At 45.2% G+C, this 20071-nt stretch overlaps 1 protein-coding gene across 1 annotated transcript in view; it reads right to left on the bottom strand.

The window, feature by feature from the left end:
- LOC103655587 (mitochondrial-processing peptidase subunit alpha) overlaps positions 1-20071 on the bottom strand; it is a 22173-nt gene extending 2102 nt beyond the window's left edge. Inside the window, exons 1-6 of the mRNA XM_020552641.3 lie at positions 19816-20071; positions 19558-19725; positions 18882-19049; positions 18685-18765; positions 18506-18572; positions 18181-18278 (exon numbers count right to left, since the gene is read on the bottom strand). Of these exons, the coding sequence (XP_020408230.1) occupies positions 18181-18278; positions 18506-18572; positions 18685-18765; positions 18882-19049; positions 19558-19725; positions 19816-20022 (789 nt within the window). The 5' untranslated portion in view covers positions 20023-20071. The remainder of the gene's footprint in view (positions 1-18180; positions 18279-18505; positions 18573-18684; positions 18766-18881; positions 19050-19557; positions 19726-19815) is intronic.

The raw sequence follows: 20071 nt of genomic DNA, 5'->3' as shown, positions 1-20071 counted from the left end.
AGAGGGAGCTTGCCATGACGTCCTCGGTGAGGACGCGCCGAGATTGCCGTGGATCGAGGGAGATTGCCGCGGGGAGAGGACGCTTGCCGCAGAGCGCTTGCCGAGGGCGCGGGGGAGATTGTCGCGGAGGAGGGGGCGCCTGCCGAGGGCCCATGATGGCAGACCGGTTCCACTCCTTGAGCGAGAGGTTGAGCAGCGCGGTGACCGCGCTCTCCTGCGCCACGGGGTTGGTGCTCTGGAGCAGCGGCACGAGCGCCGGAATGGCGCCCGACACGCCGAAGCGCTCGCGGATGTCGGAGCGGTGCTTCGCTAGCAGGCGTATCCTAGCCGCGGCCTCGCCGCGCGTCCGGCCGGCGTCGGGCCCCAGCGCCAGTAGGCACGCCAGCACGAACGGCTCCACGCTCTCCAGCGGAGCCACGTCTGCCGATAGATCCATGGACTCGAGGTCGTTCAGATCCACGGTGGCCGCGTCCGGCACGTCGGATCTGGGCGCTGCCCCCGCCGCGGAAGCGAGGCGCTCGAGCTCGCCGGAGATGTCAGAGTTGAAGTTGGATTAGTCGGAGAAGTCCCGCGATAGGTCGAGCAGCTCCGTGGCGGCGGCGTTGATGGCGGAAGACGACTTGGCGACGGGCGCCGGGTGCACGGGCTCCGCGGTGGCGGCGAGCTTGCGGAGGTGGAAGTCGATGACGGAGTCGGTGCGGAGCGCGGGATACGCGCCGTCGAAGGAGCGCATGGCTGCAGGAAGTGCGGAGGGAGAGCATGGGAGGGCGGAGGGAGATGGCAGGCGTGGGGGATCCGCGCCGTCGAAGGAAGAGCACGTGGCTGCAGGAAGCGTGGAGGGAAGCGAGCGCAGATGGTGGCGGATGAAGCGCGCGATGGCGGAGGCAGATGGCAGGCGCGCAGCGCGATGGCAGAACCGTTGAAAGTCGCCTAGAGGGGGGGGGTGAATAGGGCGAAACTGAAATTTACAAATATAAACACAACTACAAGCCGGGTTAGCGTTAGAAATATAAAATGAGTCCGCGAGAGAGGGCGCAAAACAAATCCCAAGCGAATAAGCAAGTGAGACACGGAGATTTGTTTTACCGAGGTTCGGTTCTTGCAAACCTACTCCCCGTTGAGGAGGCCACAAAGGCCGGGTCTCTTTCAACCCTTCCCTCTCTCAAACGATCCACGAATCGAGTGAGCTTTCTCTTCTCAATCACTTGGAACACAAAGTTCCCACAAGGACCACCACAAGTTTGGTGTCTCTTGCCTCAATTTACAAGTGAGTTTGATCGCAATGAAAGAATCAAGAAGGAAGAAAGCAATCCAAGCGCAAGAGCTCGAAAGAACACAAGCAAATCACTCTCTCTAGTCACTAGGGCGTAGTGTGGAATTTGGAGAGGATTTGATCTCTTTGGTGTGTCTAGAATTGAATGCTAGAGCTCTTGTAGTAGTTGGGAAGTGGAAAACTTGGATGCAATGAATGGTGGGGTGGTTGGGGTATTTATAGCCCCAACCACCAAATGTGGCCGTTGGGAGGCTGTCTGCTCGATGGCGCACCGGACAGTCCGGTGCCCCCTGCCACGTCATCACTGTCGTTGGATTCTGACCGTTGGAGCTTCTGACTTGTGGGCCCGCCTGGGTGTCCGGTGCACACCGGACAGGTACTGTTTGTTGTCCGGTGTGCCAGTATGGGCGCGCCTGACTTCTGCGCGCGCTGCGCGCGCATTTAATGCGCCGCAGGTAGCCGTTGGCGCTGACTAGCCGTTGCTCCGGAGTTGCACCGGACAGTCCGGTGCACACCGGACAGTCCGGTGAATTTTAGCGGACTAGCCGTTGGAGTTTCCCGAAGCTGGTGAGTTCCTGAGGCCGCTCCTCCGTGGCGCACCGGACAGTCCGGTGAATTATAGCGCGAGTGCCTCTGGAAATTCCCGAAGGTGGCGAGTTTGCGTTGGAGTCCTCTGGTGCACCGGACACTGTCCGGTGTACACCGGACAGTCCGGTGCTCCCAGACCAGAGGGCCTTCGGTTGCCACTTTGCTCCTTTGTTGAATCCAAAACTTGATCTTTTTATTGGCTGAGTGTGAACCTTTTACACCTGTGTAATCTATACACTTGGGCAAACTAGTTAGTCCAATTGTTTGTGTTGGGCAATTCAACCACCAAAATTAATTAGGGACTAGGTGTAAGCCTAATTCCCTTTCAATCTCCCCCTTTTTGGTGATTGATGCCAACACAAACCAAAGCAAATATAGAAGTGCATAATTGAACTAGTTTGCATAATGTAAGTGTAAAGGTTGCTTAGAATTTAAGCCAATATAAATACTTACAAGATATGCATGAATTGTTTCATTCTTATATAACATTTTGGACCACGTTTGCACCACATGTTTTGTTTTTGCAAGTTCTTTTGTAAATCCATTTCAAAGTTCTTTTGCAAATAGTCAAAGGCAAATGAATAGGATTTCGAGAAGCATTTTCAAGATTTGAAATTTTCTCCCCCTGTTTCAAATGCTTTTCCTTTGACTAAACAAAACTCCCCCTAAATGAAATTCTCCTCTTAGTGTTCAAGAGGGTTTTGATATATCATTTTTGAAATACTACTTTCTCCCCTTTTGAACACAATAGGATATCAATTGAAAAAATATTCAACACTTAAGTTTTTGAATTTTGGTGGTGGTGCGGTCCTTTTGCTTTGGGCTCATTTCTCCCCCTTTTGGCATGAATCGCCAAAAACGGAATCATTAGAGCCCTCCGAAGTACTTTCTTCCCCTTTGGTCATAAATAAATGAGTTAAGATTATACCAAAGACGAAGTCCGATCTTGTAGCTTTGGGCTCTTACTCTCTCCCCCAAAGACAAGGTCCTTTTCTTTGATGCTCAGCTTTTCTCCCCCTAGAACGGAGATGTTGGGGACCTTCGGCATCCGAAGGTCCTCAAAAACAGGATTTAACAGTATTTTTGGAGTACAATGTGTGAACAGGTATCCTCGGACTAAAGTTGGCATTGCAGTAGACCAGAATAATACGAAGGTTGATACGGAGCCGAAGGTGCGAGCAGGAAAGCTTCGGCGTGACAGCAAAGAGTGGAACCGACTTAAAGATGAAAAGGCTATTCAGACCTCGATAGACTACTATAGAATTATTATCAAATGTAAAGGGCATGAATGTAATTTTGTAAGGGCTGTGTCCCGTGCCTATAAATAGGTGAACAGTATCCCCGTACTGTTCACGCTGACTTGGCATTCACTTTTTGCGTCACGCTTGTATTGTCATCCCTTCTCGACTAAAGGTACACTTGTAATTCAATAATATTTCCGTCTATGCTTGATAATAATAAATAATCGTTCATATTGTCTTTTATATCCTTTACATTTTCACCTTCGTCACTGTTTAATGAATTCATGAAGGTACGTCCTTCATAACCTTCGTCCGTAAACCATTATATCCTAAGGGAAATAATGCTTCGGAGGACGAAGGACTTTAACGATTAACATTTTCTATGTTGCCTTGTTCTTAACTCTTAGCACTTGAGAACAAGTCTCCAACATTGGCGCCCACCTCCGGTGAACTCACTTCCATTTCTTGAGCTTATCAACACCTTCGGCAAGCATTACCTTCGTCATGCCGCCGAAGAAGGCTTCAGCAGCAGGGGCTGGCACGCTGCAGCCGCTGGACCCCAATCAAGACGTCCTTTCTCTTAGAGAGGCACGAAGCCAGAAGAGGAAAGCTGTCAGTCCAACACCTCCGGAGGATGATCTGGATCAGGAAATTCAAAATCTGGAAATCCTTCAGCAGCAGGTTCAACGCAAGAAGGAGAAGATGGCCCGTCTAGCTGATCTTCAGAGACAAATAGATGAAGCTTCCGAAGAGGTTCGTCATCTTGTTCAAGATGATCAAAACCGAAGGCCTCCACGCAGAGAGCTTCACCAGGAAGACTTCCGTAATGAGGATGACTGGTATGACGATTTCCATCATGGAAACTTTGCTTTTGATGATGCTTCTCCTCTCTCAACAGAATTGCAGGCTACACCTTGGCCACAGACCTACAAGCCACCCCAGCTTCCCATATATGACGGTCACTCAGACCCTAAGCAATTCCTAATGAGCTATGAAGCAACTATATCTTCGTACGGTGGCAATATGGCAGTTATGGCAAAATCCTTTGTCATGGCCGTCAGAAGCGTTGCTCAGACTTGGTACTCTTCTCTTCGGCCAGGGACAATCACTTCTTGGCAGAAATTGAAGGATATGCTGATAACTAGCTTTCAAGGGTTTCAGACGAAGCCGGTCACTGCTCAGGCTCTCTTCCAGTGTACCCAGGACCATGAAGAGTACCTTCAGGCATATGTCCGAAGGTTTCTACGATTGAGGGCACAGGCGCCAACAGTGCCCAATGAGATTGTCATTGAGGCTATGATCAAGGGGCTTCGGCCAGGGCCGTCAGCACAGTATTTTGCCAGGAAGCCACCACAAACGCTGGAAAAGCTGCTCCAGAAGATGGACGAATACATTCGAGCTGACAATGATTTTCGTCAAAGAAGGGAGGAGGCTTTCAGGTTTTCTGAAATGACCAGGGGCTTCGGAGGAAGGTTTTACCCGAGGCATGTCAGGTCAATTCACAATTCTACTCAGAATGATGATAAAGGGAGTCAGCAGCAAAGGCCACAATACTCCTCACAGGCTTCAGGGCAACAACAAAGCTCCTTCCGACCACCAGCTCCAAGAGGCAGAGGCGCCAGGGGCTTCGGAGGAAGATTTGGCGATCAACCGAGAAGAATCTTTTGCTTATTCTGCGGTGAGAACAAAGGCCATACTACCAGGATGTGCCATGTTACTATTCAGAAGCAAAAGGAAATAGCTGAAGCAGCAGCACAACAAGCTCAGCCGAAGCAGGTCATGCATACAGCTTCGTATCATTCGCCCTACATCCCAGAATATGTGGGCAATCATCCTGCAGTTTCTGTTGCTTCGGCGAGTCAGCCTCAAGCTTCCTCGCAACAGCCTCCGCCTCCACCTCCGTTGCAACAAGGCCAGCAGCCAGAAGGGAGCCAGTATACTCCACACCAGAGGGACTTCAGAGAGCAGTCCGAAGCTCGTACAGTCAATAGCACTGTGCCAGAGTCAAAGCACATCTATTGACGAATATCCTACCTTAATAGCAATCTTTTTCATTCAGTTTTATTTTCTGTAATAAAGGACATTGTTTAGGTTTCGTGTAATTAGTTTCGTTGTTTCCTACAAGAAACAAATATATGTTTTCTCCACAGGCTTAAATTGATCGAAGTTCAAAGACTTGTGATAATAAGAAGGACCTTCGAACTATCAAAAATTCTTCGAAGCAACAAAAGTCGTTCTAACGAACGCAGAGTAAGTTTGACGAAGTCACAAAAAGCCGCTCCGAAGGGAGCGCAGTGTAAGTTTTTTGCTCCAAAGTCGTTCCAAAAGGAATGCAGAGCATACAGCGAAAAGTCAACCCTGATACCGCCTAAGTAAAAGGCGAAGAAGCTCCAAAGTCGTTCCTAAGGGAATGCAGAGCTTACAGCGAAAAGTCAACGCTGATACCGCCTAAGTAAAAGGCGAAGAAGCTCCAAAGTCGTTCCTAAGGGAATGCAGAGCTTACAGCGAAAAGTCAACGCTGATTCCGCTGAAGTAAAAGGCGAAGAAGCTCCTAAGGGAGGCTTACAGCGAAAAGTCAACGCTGATTCACAAAAAGATTATGTGTTTTATCGCGCAGATGTGCGTGTACCTTCGAATATCACCTTACATGGCATAACATCATCACATCATTTTTTGCATAACATAAGCATCATACATCATGCTGCATGTGACATAAAAAGGGGGTATGATATCGATCTTCGGGAAAACGCTTTGAAAAAGGGGCAAATCATGCCAAGTCACAAGGAGAAACAATATTGATCTCTGAAGTACAGCTTTGAAGAATGTTTCTACGAAGCTTGAGCACTTTTCGGAATACTTTGGACATTATTGTGATAAATGGCAATTCTTCTTCACGAAGCATGAAAAGAAGGGAAGGTGTTTTTTCGCCAAAGACTCAAAAATGGTACGTATGTAAAGTTTCATGCATCGTAAAGAATTGAACCACAAAGAAAAATAAAACAAGTATATTACATGCAGGATTACAAGATATTACATATATTACATTTAAAATGTTTTTACAACAGCATTTAGTCTTCCCTAAGTACTACCTCTGCAGCTTCGTTCAACAGTCGATCGACAACTTCATCCATAATAGCTTCAGCCATCTTTTTTAATCTCATCGTCACCCCTAGGCCTTGCACCCGGAGATACTTCAGTAGGATCTGAGGAAGGACAGGACACGGCTACATTGCTATTACAAATCGCAAACAAATCTTAAAGCCTAAGATTACAACACGATAAAAACTATTATTTAATACCTAATTGACCTTCGGCCTCTGCGCTCTTTTCAGCAGCCTCAGCTACTTCTCTAGCATCGTGAATGCCCTTTTCACTTCTTCGAACAATTTCTCCGGCCATTTCTCGGCCACCATTATCCCAGATATCGGTAAAAAAATTTTCCACCAATTATACTAGCTTCGGCCGAAGGATCTTTTGCATCTTCAAAGGACAAAGAAGCTTCGGATTGTGCTAAAATTTTTACATGTTCGCAGCCTTTCTTCTTCAAGATGGTGGCAATCCCTCTGGCACCAGAGAAGGCGCATATATCTCCTCGGCTACTTAAAATTTCTTCGAAGGCATCAGCTTCGTGGTCGATCCATTCGATGACACCTTCGGGATTGCCTCTCGAAAAGTTTTCCTCACTTGAGAATGCGCCGACCTTGGCGAAGCTAGCCTTTAGTTTCTTAACACAATCTATAGATTTGTCATAACATCTCTTTTTGGACGAACGAAGCTTTTCAACAGTCACTTCTAGGTGATCTGCCCATTGATCGCTGAGTTCACGCTTTGTTTCTTCAAGAATGCGTTCTTCCTTAGCTCTGGCCAGTTGTTTCCGAAGATCTTCAATTTCGCGCTTCTGAGCTTCAGCTTGAACTTTAAAAGCAGCCTCGTCTTCCTTTATTTTATTTAACAATGAGTATAATATTTTATCTTTTTCGAGACCTTCGTTCCTCAGTTCAATTACTTCGGAACGAAGGTTGCTCAGGGCTATAGTACACCCTTCGTCTTCAGCATCTTTCTGTGCTCTCAGAGCATTGCTAAGTATCAAGCCCTGCAAAGAGAAATATGTGTGTGTCAATAGGTTTAAACGAACGGAAAAATACAAGGATTTCATGTATCGTACCTTTAAGCTGTTGTAAGCCAGGCTGTCGGCCAAATCGTTCTTCGACAGCACTGAGAGCCCGTCTTCTAAAGTCGGGAATCCGAAGCTCTTGCTCATCTCCCGGCAGACAGAAATCTCCTTGCTGTCGGGAAGACAATACAAGAAGTCTTCTTCTCCACTGCCATTAAATATTAATGCCCCCTTTGGATATTTCAGTTTTTGGGCATAGTGCTGGGCCTCTTGTTCTTCTTTTTCTGATAATTTTTTCCCCGAAGCATGACGGAAAATATAATCACGAATTTTGGGGGATGCTTCGGGGGCAACAACACCGGTTTCTTCAACAAAAGTTGGCTTTGTTATTTTTTCTGCCTCACTTTCCAAGGGTTTTACCTTTGCGGGCTCTGAGGGCCCAGCTTCGGCTTCAATCTCTTGCTCTGGAGCTGTAGAACCAGAAATTTCAGTTGCTGTTTCAGGAGTGACAGCAGCCTTCTTCGGAGGTGTGCTTGAAGATTTGATTGTTTCCAGTACATCTAGCACATTGGCCATCCTCTTTCTTTTCGGAGTCATTGCTGGCACTTTTTGATTTTTTACTATCTCAACGTTTGCTGCGGGACTCAAAACTCCTGATGTTTTGGAGCCCTTAGTTGCTTCTTTTACCTCTTCCATTTTTTCTGTGGACGGCGCTTCGGCTTTCTCTTTTGTTTCTGATAACAAAATGTTTGATTGTTCCAATTCTATCTTTGTTGGCACTTTGGCCGTTTCTGCGACTTCTGGCAACAAGGCTGCCTCGGTTGGTTTTTCAGCTTCGGTGGCCGAAGAAGTTTCTCCGGTAAACTCGGGCACCGAAGCTGGTTCAATATAGCGCGGCCGATGCGTAAGAACCTTTATCTTCTTTCTTTTCGGTTCTGGCTCGCTAGGAGCAGTTGCAGTTTCTTCTATCGCAGAGGTTGTGTTTTTTCTCTTCTGCCTTCGGATGGGATAGCAATAGTCAGGGTAGACAAACCCGATTGCATCAAATACCCGATTCAACCTCTTCTTTTTTCGGCCTCCGAAGGCTGCTGACATTGCAGTATCTTCGGCCTTCGAGTAGGTCCCAAGCAGCTCATCACTTAAATTGTCAATGCTTTTCAACCACTCATCATCTGGCTCAATAAATTTATCTCCAAACTTAAAAGTGTACTTAAACCTGATAAGTCCCCCTTCGTCGGCCTCTTTTATGGTTTCTTGTGGCATTTCCCATTTCTCCGCAAGCGGCCACACCCTGAAAGCAATATGCTCTTGTACTAAGTCCCTTGTCCCTATAAAAGAGCAGACAACGCCGAAGGCTCTCTGGCATTCTTCGGTAGCTTCATTCATTTCAACCTTCGGGCTGCGAAGGCCGAAGCTTTGCCAAATAGGACGCATAATTATACCTTTGATATCTTCTCGAGCTTTCAGATCATTTTTTACATAGAACCATTCTGTCATCCAGCCGCTGGGCCATCTCTTCCGAAAAGTTGGCACGGGGCAGCTTGACCCAGACCGAGAAACAAAATTGTAGCAGCCAAAGTTATTGTGATACTGTTCCTTACCCCAAGGTATTGTCTCGTATGATAATTCGTGCATATTGCAGAAACTTTTTGCATCAGGCTTCAGACCTTGGCTTCGCACGGCCCACACGAAGATATTCAGCCTTATGATTGCCTCGGGGGTAAGTTGGTGAAGATAGACTTCGAAAATTTTCAGCACCTCCACGACGAAGCTGCTCAAGGGAAATCGTAGCCCAGCCTTCAAAAAGCTTCGGAACACTACGACTTCATTCTCTTCAGGGTGTGGACAAGTCTTCTCCCCTTCGTCGGCCCTCACAACGGACAGATCCCGGAAATACCTTCCTCTCATGTTAACAAGATGATTCTCTTTGATAGTTGATTTACCATAAACTGAATGGCTTGGTCGCCAGGGACGATCTTCGGAGTCTTCGCCACCGCTGTCCACATCATAACTTTCACTGTCACCAGTATCTTCAGACAAACCTTCCAGAATCTCCTTGGTGATTTTTTCTGTGTTGGTCTTCGACATCGCTATAAGAAACCCTAAGTTCTTCTCTTCATCAAGACTCAGCTTCATCTCAGCAGCAGCCTTCTTAGCAGCTTCAGACATCTTCGGAAACACTAAAAAACTGTTTTCAAAGCCGAAGCTTCAAAACTAAAAGCTCAGCAAATCTTAGTGCACAAAAGCTAAAAATTGAGTGAGCGGGAGTGGTTGGCCAGAAAGCGTGCCAAATGAGTTTGCGGTATGACTGTATTTATACGCTCGGTGCGTTGAAAATTGAAAGACCCCACTTGTCAGTGAATGTTGCTATTCTAGCAAAGGGAAGGTGTTTTTTCGGACCTTCGGCGTAAAGCCTTCGTCCATATCGCAATCTAAATTTATTATTTCGAACAAATTAATATTGCGAGGGGCTACTGTTGGGGACCTTCGGCATCCGAAGGTCCTCAAAAAAAGGATTTAACAGTATTTCTGGAGTACAATGTGTGAACAGGTATCCTCGGACTAAAGTTGGCATTGCAGTAGACCAGAATAATACGAAGGTTGATACGGAGCCGAAGGTGCGAGCAGGAAAGCTTCGGCGTGACAGCAAAGAGTGGAACCGACTTAAAGATGAAAAGGCTATTCAGACCTCGATAGACTACTATAGAATTATTATCAAATGTAAAGGGCATGAATGTAATTTTGTAAGGGCTGTGTCCCGTGCCTATAAATAGGTGAACAATATCCCCGTACTGTTCACGCTGACTTGGCATTCACTTTTTGCGTCACGCTTGTATTGTCATCCCTTCTCGACTAAAGGTACACTTGTAATTCAATAATATTTCCGTCTATGCTTGATAATAATAAATAATCGTTCATATTGTCTTTTATATCCTTTACATTTTCACCTTCGTCACTGTTTAATGAATTCATGAAGGTACGTCCTTCATAACCTTCGTCCGTAAACCATTATATCCTAAGGGAAATAATGCTTCGGAGGACGAAGGACTTTAACGATTAACATTTTCTATGTTGCCTTGTTCTTAACTCTTAGCACTTGAGAACAAGTCTCCAACAGGAGAGTTGCTTGGAGTGACGGCGAAGGATGAGTTACGTAGTGGAAGCCTTTATCTTCGCCGAAGACTCCAATTCCCTTGCAATACACCTATGACTTGGTTTGAAATAGACTTGAAAACACATTAGTCATAACATATGAAAGAGATATGATCAAAGGTATATAAGTGAGCTATGTGTGCAATTTAACAAAAGAAGTTCCTAGAATCAAGAATATTGAGCTCATGCCTAAGTTTGTTAAAAGTTTGTTCGTCAAGAGGCTTGGTAAAGATATCGGCTAATTGATCTTTAGTATTAATGTAAGAAATCTCGATATCTCCCTTTTGTTGGTGATCCCTTAAAAAGTGATACCGAATGGCTATGTGTTTAGTGCGGCTATGCTCGACGGGATTGTCAGCCATTTTGATTGCACTCTCATTATCACATAGCAAAGGGACTTTGGTTAATTTGTAACCGTAGTCCCGCAGGGTTTGCCTCATCCAAAGTAATTGCGCGCAACAATGGCCTGCGGCAATATACTCGGCTTCGGCGGTGGAAAGAGCGACCGAATTTTGCTTCTTTGAAGCCCAAGACACCAAGGATCTTCCCAAGAACTGGCAAGTCCCCGATGTGCTCTTCCTATTGATTTTGCACCCCGCCCAATCGGCATCCGAATATCCAATCAAATCAAATGTGGATCCCCTAGGATACCAAAGCCCAAACTTAGGAGTATAAGCCAAATATCTCAAGATTCGTTTTACGGTCGTAAGGTGAGCTTCCTTAGGGTCGGCTTGGAATCTTGCACACATGCATACGGAAAGCATAATATCCGGTCGTGATGCACATAAATAGAGTAAAGAACCTATCATCGACCGGTATACTTTTTGATCCACGGACTTACCTCCCGTGTCGAGGTCGAGATGCCCATTACTTCCCATGGGTGTCTTGATGGGCTTGGCATCCTTCATCCCAAACTTGGTTAGAATGTCTTGAGTGTACTTCGTTTGGCTGATGAAGGTGCCCTCTTGGAGTTGTTTGACTTGGAATCCTAGAAAATACTTCAACTCCCCCATCATTGACATCTCGAATTTCTGTGTCATAATCCTACTAAACTCTTCACATGTAGACTCGTTAGTAGACCCAAATATAATATCATCAACATAAATTTGGCATACAAACAAGTCATTTTCAAGAGTTTTAGTAAAGAGTGTAGGATCGGCCTTTCCGACTTTGAATCCATTTGCAATAAGGAAATCTCTAAGGCATTCATACCATGCTCTTGGGGCTTGCTTGAGCCCATAAAGCGCCTTAGAGAGCTTATAGACATGGTTAGGATACTCACTGTCTTCAAAGCCGGGAGGTTGCTCAACATAGACCTCTTCCTTGATTGGTCCATTGAGGAAGGCACTTTTCACGTCCATTTGATAAAGCTTAAAGCCATGGTAAGTAGCATAGGCTAATAATATGCGAATTGACTCAATCCTAGCTACGGGTGCATAGGTTTCACCGAAATCCAAACCTTCGACTTGGGAGTATCCCTTGGCCACAAGTCGAGCTTTGTTCCTTGTCACCACACCATGCTCATCTTGCTTGTTGCGGAAGACCCATTTGGTTCCTACAACATTTTGGTTAGGACGTGGAACTAAATGCCATACCTCATTTCTAGTGAAGTTGTTGAGCTCCTCTTGCATCGCCACCACCCAATCCGAATCTTGGAGTGCTTCCTCTACCTTGTGTGGCTCAATAGAGGAAACAAACGAGTAATGTTCACAGAAATGTGCAACATGAGATCGAGTAGTTACCCCCTTATGAATGTCGCCGAGGATGGTGTCGACGGGGTGATCTCGTTGGATTGCTTGGTGGACTCTTGGGTGTGGCTGTCTTTGTTCCTCATCCTCCTTGTCTTCCTTATTTGCATCTCCCCCTTGATCAATGCCATCATCTTGAGGTGGCTCATTTGCTTGATCTTCTACTTCATCAACTTGAGCTTCATCCTCAATTTGAGTCGGTGGACATGCTTGCGTGGAGGAGGAAGGTTGATCTTGTGCATTTGGAGGCTCTTCGGATTCCTTAGGACACACATCCCCAATGGACATGTTCCTTAGCGCGATGCATGGAGCCTCTTCTTCACCTATCTCATCAAGATCAACTTGCTCTACTTGAGAGCCATTAGTCTCATCAAACACAACGTCACATGAGACTTCAACTAGTCCAGTGGACTTGTTAAAGACCCTATATGCCCTTGTGTTTGAGTCATAACCAAGAAAAAACCTTCTACAGTCTTAGGAGCAAATTTAGATTTTCTACCTCTTTTAACAAGAATAAAGCATTTGCTACCAAAGACTCTAAAATATGTAATGTTGGGCTTTTTACCGGTTAGGAGTTCATATGATGTCTTCTTGAGGATTCGGTGTAGATATAACCGGTTGATGGCGTAGCAAGCGGTGTTGACCGCCTCGGCCCAAAACCGATCCGAAGTCTTGTACTCATCAAGCATGGTCCTTGCCATGTCCAATAGAGTTCTATTCTTCCTCTCCACTACACCATTTTGTTGTGGAGTGTAGGGAGAAGAGAACTCATGCTTGATTCCCTCCTCCTCAAGGAAGCCTTCAATTTGTGAGTTCTTGAACTCCGTCCCGTTGTCGCTTCTTATTTTCTTGATCCTTAAGCCGAACTCATTTTGAGCCCGTCTCAAGAATCCCTTTAAGGTCTCTTGGGTTTGAGATTTTTCCTGCAAAAAGAATACCCAAGTGAAGCGAGAATAATCATCCACAATAACTAGACAGTACTTACTCCCGCCGATGCTTATGTAAGCGATCGGGCCGAATAGATCCATGTGCAGGAGCTGCAGTGGCCTGTCGGTCGTCATTATGTTCTTATGTGGATGATGAGTGCCAACTTGCTTCCCTGCTTGGCATGCGCTACAAATCCTGTCTTTCTCAAAATGAACATTGGTTAGTCCTAAAATGTGTTCTCCCTTTAGAAGCTTATGAAGATTCTTCATCCCAACATGGGCTAGTCGGCGGTGCCAGAGCCAACCCATGTTAGTCTTAGCAATTAAGCATGTGTCGAGTTCAGCTCTTTCAAAATCTACTAAGTATAGCTGACCCTCTAACACACCCTTAAATGCTATTGAATCATCACTTCTTCTAAAGACAGTGACACCTACATCAGTAAATAGACAGTTGTAGCCCATTTGACATAATTGGGAAACAGAAAGCAAGTTGTAATCTAAAGAATCAACAAGAAAAACATTTGAAATGGAATGGTCAGGAGAAATAGCAATTTTACCCAAACCTTTGACCAAACCTTGATTTCCATCCCCGAATGTGATCGCTCTTTGGGGATCTTGGTTTTTCTCGTAGGAGGAGAACATCTTCTTCTCCCCTGTCATGTGGTTCGTGCACCCGCTGTCGAGTATCCAACTTGAGCCCCCGGATGCATAAACCTACAAAACAACTTTAGTTCTTGACTTTAGGTACCCAAATGGTTTTGGGTCCTTTGGCATTAGACACAAGAACTTTGGGTACCCAAACACAAGTCTTTGACCCCTTGTGCTTGCCCCCAACATATTTGGCAACTACCTTGCCGGATTTGTTAGTTAAAACATAAGATGCATCAAGAGTTTTAAATGAAATATTATGATCATTTGATGCACTAGGAGTTTTCTTTCTAGGCAACTTAGCATGGGTTGGTTGCCTAGAGCTAGATGTCTCACCCTTATACATGAAAGCATGATTAGGGCCAGAGTGAGACTTCCTAGAATGAATTCTCCTAATTTTGCTCTCGGGATAACCGGCAGGGTATAAAATGTAACCCTCGTTATCCTGAGGCATGGGAGCCTTGCCTTTAACAAAGTTAGACAATTTTTTAGGAGGGGCACTAATTTTGACATTGTCTCCCCTTTGGAAGCCAATGCCATCCTTAATGCCCGGGCGTCTCCCATTATAAAGCATGCTACGAGCAAATTTAAATTTCTCATTTTCTAAGTTGTGCTCGGCAATTTTAGTATCTAGTTTAGCTATATGATCATTTTGTTGTTTAATTAAAGCCATATGATCATAAATAGCGTTAATATCAACATCTCTACATCTAGTACAAATAGATACATGCTCAACAGTAGATGTAGAGGGTTTGCATGAATTAAGTTCAACAATCTTAGCATGAAGAATATCATTTTTATCTCTAAGATTGGAAATGGTAGCATTGCAAACATCTAGTTCTTTAGCCTTAGCAATTAAATTTTCATTTTCTACTTTAAGGCTAGCAAGAGAGATGTTTAATTCTTCAATCCTAGCAAGCAAATCATCATTATTATCTCTAGGATTGGGAATTGAAACGTTACAAACATGTGAATCAACCTTAGCATTTAAACTAGCATTTTCATTCCTAAGGTTGTTAATCATTTCACGGCAAGTGCTTAGCTCACTAGATAATTTTTCACATTTCTCAATTTCTAGAGCATAAGCATTTTTAACCTTAACATGTTTCTTATTTTCTTTAATTAGACAATCCTCTTGGGAATCCAAAAGGTCATCCTTTTCATGAATAGCACTAATTAATTCATTTAATTTTTCTTTTTGTTCCATGTTAAGGTTGGCAAAAAGGGTACGCAAATTATCTTCCTCATCACTAGCATTATCATCACTAGAGCTTTCATATTTAGTGGAGGATCTTGATTTTACCTTCTTTTTGCCGTCCTTTGCCATGAGGCACTTGTGGCCGACGTTGGGGAAGAGGAGTCCCTTGGTGACGGCGATGTTGGCGGCGTCCTCGTCGTCGGAGGAGTCGCTTGAGCTTTCATCGGAATCCCATTCCCGACAAACATGGGCATCGCCGCCCTTCTTTTTGTAGTACCTCTTCTTTTCTCTCCTCTTTCCTTTCTTGTCGTTATCCCTGTCACTGTCACTTGATAATGGACATTTTGCAATAAAGTGACCGGGCTTACCACACTTGTAGCAAACTTTCTTGGAGCGGGACTTGTAGTCTTTCCCTCTCCTTTGCTTGAGGATTTGGCGGAAGCTCTTGATGACGAGCGCCATTTCTTCATTGTCAAGTTTGGAGGCGTCTATTGGTTGTCTACTTGGTGTAGACTCCTCCTTCTTGTCCTCCGTCGCCTTGAATGCGACGGGTTGAGCTTCGGATGTGGAGGGATCATCAAGCTCGTTGATCTTCCTCGAGCCTTCGATCATGCACTCAAAACTTACAAAATGCCCGATTACTTCCTCGGGGGTCATTTTAGTATATCTAGGATTACCACGAATTAATTGAACTTGAGTAGGGTTAAGGAAAATAAGAGATCTTAAAATAACCTTAACCACCTCATGGTCATCCCACTTTACGCTCCTGAGGTTGCGCACTTGGTTCACCAAGGTCTTGAGCCGGTTGTACATGTGTTGTGGCTCCTCCCCTTTGCGAAGCCGGAACCGACCGAGCTCCCCCTCGATCGTTTCCCGCTTGGTGATCTTTGTGAGCTCATCTCCCTCGTGCGCGGTTTTGAGCACATCCCAAACCTCCTTGGCGCTCTTCAACCCTTGAACTTTGTTATACTCCTCTCTACTTAAAGAGGCGAGGAGTATTGTTGTTGCTTGAGAGTTGAAGTGCTTGATTTGGGCCACCTCATCCTCATCATAGTCTTCATCCCCTATGGATGGTACCTGTGCACCAAACTCAACAACATCCCATATGCTTTTGTGGAGCGAGGTTAGATGAAATCGCATTAAATCGCTTTACCTAGCGTAATCTTCACCATCAAAAGTTGGTGGTTTGCCTAATGGGACGGAAAGTAAAGGTGTATGTTTGGAAATGCGAGGGTAGCGTAGGGGGATCTTACTATACTTCTTGCGCTCTTGGCGCTTAGAAGTGACGGATGCCGCGTCGGAGCCGGAGGTGGATGCCGATGAAGAATCGGTCTCGTAGTAGACCACCTTCCTCATTCTTTTCTTCTTGTCCCCACTCCGATGTGGCTTGTGGGAAGAAGATTTTTCCTTCTTCTCTTTGTGGTGAGAAGAAGATTTCTTCTCCTTCCCTTTGTTGGAGGAGATCTTCTTCTTCTCCTTCCTCTTGGTGCGGGACTCTTCCGATGAAGTGCTCCCGTGGCTTGTAGTGGGCTTTTCGCCGGTCTCCATCTCCTTCTTGGCGTGATCTCCCGACATCACTTCGAGCGGTTAGGCTCTAATGAAGCACCGGGCTCTGATACCAATTGAAAGTCGCCTAGAGGGGGGGGGGTGAATAGGGCGAAACTGAAATTTACAAATATAAACACAACTACAAGCCGGGTTAGCGTTAGAAATATAAAATGAGTCCGCGAGAGAGGGCGCAAAACAAATCCCAAGCGAATAAGCAAGTGAGACACGGAGATTTGTTTTACCGAGGTTCGGTTCTTGCAAACCTACTCCCCGTTGAGGAGGCCACAAAGGCCGGGTCTCTTTCAACCCTTCCCTCTCTCAAACGATCCACGGATCGAGTGAGCTTTCTCTTCTCAATCACTTGGAACACAAAGTTCCCACAAGGACCACCACAAGTTTGGTGTCTCTTGCCTCAATTTACAAGTGAGTTTGATCGCAATGAAAGAATCAAGAAGGAAGAAAGCAATCCAAGCGCAAGAGCTCGAAAGAACACAAGCAAATCACTCTCTCTAGTCACTAGGGCGTAGTGTGGAATTTGGAGAGGATTTGATCTCTTTGGTGTGTCTAGAATTGAATGCTAGAGCTCTTGTAGTAGTTGGGAAGTGGAAAACTTGGATGCAATGAATGGTGGGGTGGTTGGGGTATTTATAGCCCCAACCACCAAATGTGGCCGTTGGGAGGCTGTCTGCTCGATGGCGCACCGGACAGTCCGGTGCCCCCTGCCACGTCATCACTGCCGTTGGATTCTGACCGTTGGAGCTTCTGACTTGTGGGCCCGCCTGGGTGTCCGGTGCACACCGGACAGGTACTGTTTGCTGTCCGGTGTGCCAGTATGGGCGCGCCTGACTTCTGCACGCGCTGCGTGCGCATTTAATGCGCCGCAGGTAGCCGTTGGCGCTGACTAGCCGTTGCTCCGGAGTTGCACCGGACAGTCCGGTGCACACCGGACAGTCCGGTGAATTTTAGCGGACTAGCCGTTGGAGTTTCCCGAAGCTGGTGAGTTCCTGAGGCCGTTCCTCCGTGGTGCACCGGACACTGTCCGGTGTACACCGGACAGTCCGGTGAATTATAGCGCGAGTGCCTCTGGAAATTCCCGAAGGTGGCGAGTTTGCGTTGGAGTCCTCTGGTGCACCGGACACTGTCCGGTGTACACCGGACAGTCCGGTGCTCCCAGACCAGAGGGCCTTCGGTTGCCACTTTGCTCCTTTGTTGAATCCAAAACTTGATCTTTTTATTGGCTGAGTGTGAACCTTTTACACCTGTGTAATCTATACACTTGGGCAAACTAGTTAGTCCAATTGTTTGTGTTGGGCAATTCAACCACCAAAATTAATTAGGGACTAGGTGTAAGCCTAATTCCCTTTCAACCGTGCGCCAAGGGGAACTGTGGACGCCTACAATAGGTACATAATTAGTAGTAGAGATACAGAATCGAATCCCTGGTCGGTCAGAAGCTCGCCAGATTTTCAATTTAACAATGTACGATACTAAAAAAATTAGAAGATCAAAAGTTTAAATACGGTTATGGTCTGAAACGGTCATAAATGATATCATTTTTACAGAAACGGTTCCTGGTAAATGAAACGCCCCATTTCCATTTTCATCCCTAACTTTAATCCCACTCAAAAATTCATAATCATGGAAGACAATCATACAAAAATATCTTTATCTTTAGTTGAAAGAAGAAACAAGTTATATTAAAAAAACATGAGACACAGAACCATGTAGAAAAGATTAGCTCACCGTGGTCAAGTAGATACCAAAGAGGCCACTGCTGTCATATACATTGCTAAATGCAGAAAAAGAATCAACCAAGTGATATTTATTTAGGACACGTCGATCTGCAAAGAAACAGCAATTGAGCATAGCCTTCATCAGAAATATTTCACCCACCAAAAAACCTAAGTCTCTAATACAGCAAAACAAAGAAACTGAAATATAGATACTGCATCATGTGACATAATTCTAAAGTGTAACACAGTTTTTTGAGATTTTATGCAATGCAAACTAAGTACATTTTCTATAGCAATCCAAAGAGTTAAATAATCATCAAGAGCTCAAGACTTACAAAGTCGTGAATGCATTCCTTTTCCAGGACCGCCAGATGAGAATGAACCACCACCACCCATTAAAGTCTGCCAGATGTAATTATTGTGTATGGACATTCACAGATTAACAATTGGATAGGAAGTTGCAATCAATGTACCCCTAGCTAGTCAATAGAAAAATCAGGGCCATTAGCTCCACCTGTATGACATTCATAATTGTAGCGTCTCTCTCTTGAAGCCAGCCCCCTGGCACTTCAAAAGCTAATGCAACATGTGTCATCTGCATAAGACAACAAGATAAGCAAAGACTATATCCATTATGTCAAAGTAGAACAAAAGAAAAACACCAACTGAAAAAGGGTATATATAGTCCAAAGAGTGGAAAGACCATATTACATCTAAATCTGCTCTGTGTCTGGAATCTCCACCAACATATGTAGACTTTGGCTTTTCCATTGGGGTCCCCTTGTGCCAATCTTTCAACAACAAATCTACATAGCCTAGCAAGTGTTCGTGATCAACACCTGATGCTGCTAGAACCACGCGATCAGCAGTAAAATTTTCCTGTTACATACATATCATTATTCTAAAAAATTGGTATAACATTGCTTCAACAATTTTTTGAAAAAAAACGGAAAATAACCATATGAGAAGTTGAGAACAGAGGTGTGCTTAGTAATTTTTGCTATCTATGGTATCATGCACAATATCACATTAGCAACAAATGGTTGCAGCATTCTCTTAGTCTTATATACCATTGCATTCAAAGCATTGATACACATTGCTGTAAGTTATAGACGAATTCAGGTTCTTGCGTGTAATCTGACAGTAGCAAGAATTGCATTCCAGCATTTCAAAATTAGACAACTTGAACCATTATGCAGTATATGTGTGATAATACTAAATAACAAAGTACCTACCATAGCTTAGATATATAAGTGTTCCGTGCTGACAAGTTTAATCTGATACTGCTGAGGTGTGGTCACTTCGAACTATGTACTTATTAGCAGTAAGTTGATTCTTATGAGGAATGCAGAAATCAAATGAATAAAGAAAGAAAAGGGGACCTTACATGATAGAACTTTTGAATAATTTTTTCATTGATTCTAGCAAGGGCATCCTCAGGAGCTATTAGCGGATTTGCAAGAGCACCCGAAAGCCCAACAAGGTTAAGCTGTTCATGAAGAAACTTCTCAGGGTTCTTTTGTAGCTCCTTTACTTCTTCTCGAGCAAGAACCAACTGACAATACAACAAGATGGTCAGTCAGTGACCAAACACTAAAGCACCCCAAGGGAGCATCTACTAAGAAAGAAGTCCATTATGGGTCACCTGCAGTTCGACTTCTTCCTGGAGGAAGAGCGGGTTGCGCATGCAGTCGATGAGGATCTCGAGAGCCTCTGGCATGTATCCCTTGAGCGTGTCATAGCTGTAGACCATCTGCTCCCTGGAGGCTGAGGCGCCGACGTTGCCCCCGGCAAGCTCGAGCTCGGTCACTAAGTTGAGGTGGCTCCGGTGCTTGGTGTCCTTGAAGGCCATCCTCTCCAGCAGGTGCGATACGTCGGTGGTCTCCCCGGACTCGTAGATG

This window comes from Zea mays, chromosome 4 (genome assembly GCF_902167145.1).
Source record: "Zea mays cultivar B73 chromosome 4, Zm-B73-REFERENCE-NAM-5.0, whole genome shotgun sequence".
NCBI lineage: Eukaryota > Viridiplantae > Streptophyta > Magnoliopsida > Poales > Poaceae > Zea > Zea mays.
The sequence above is the reverse complement of the archived record's forward strand: the minus strand, read 5'-3'. Positions and strand labels throughout refer to the sequence as shown.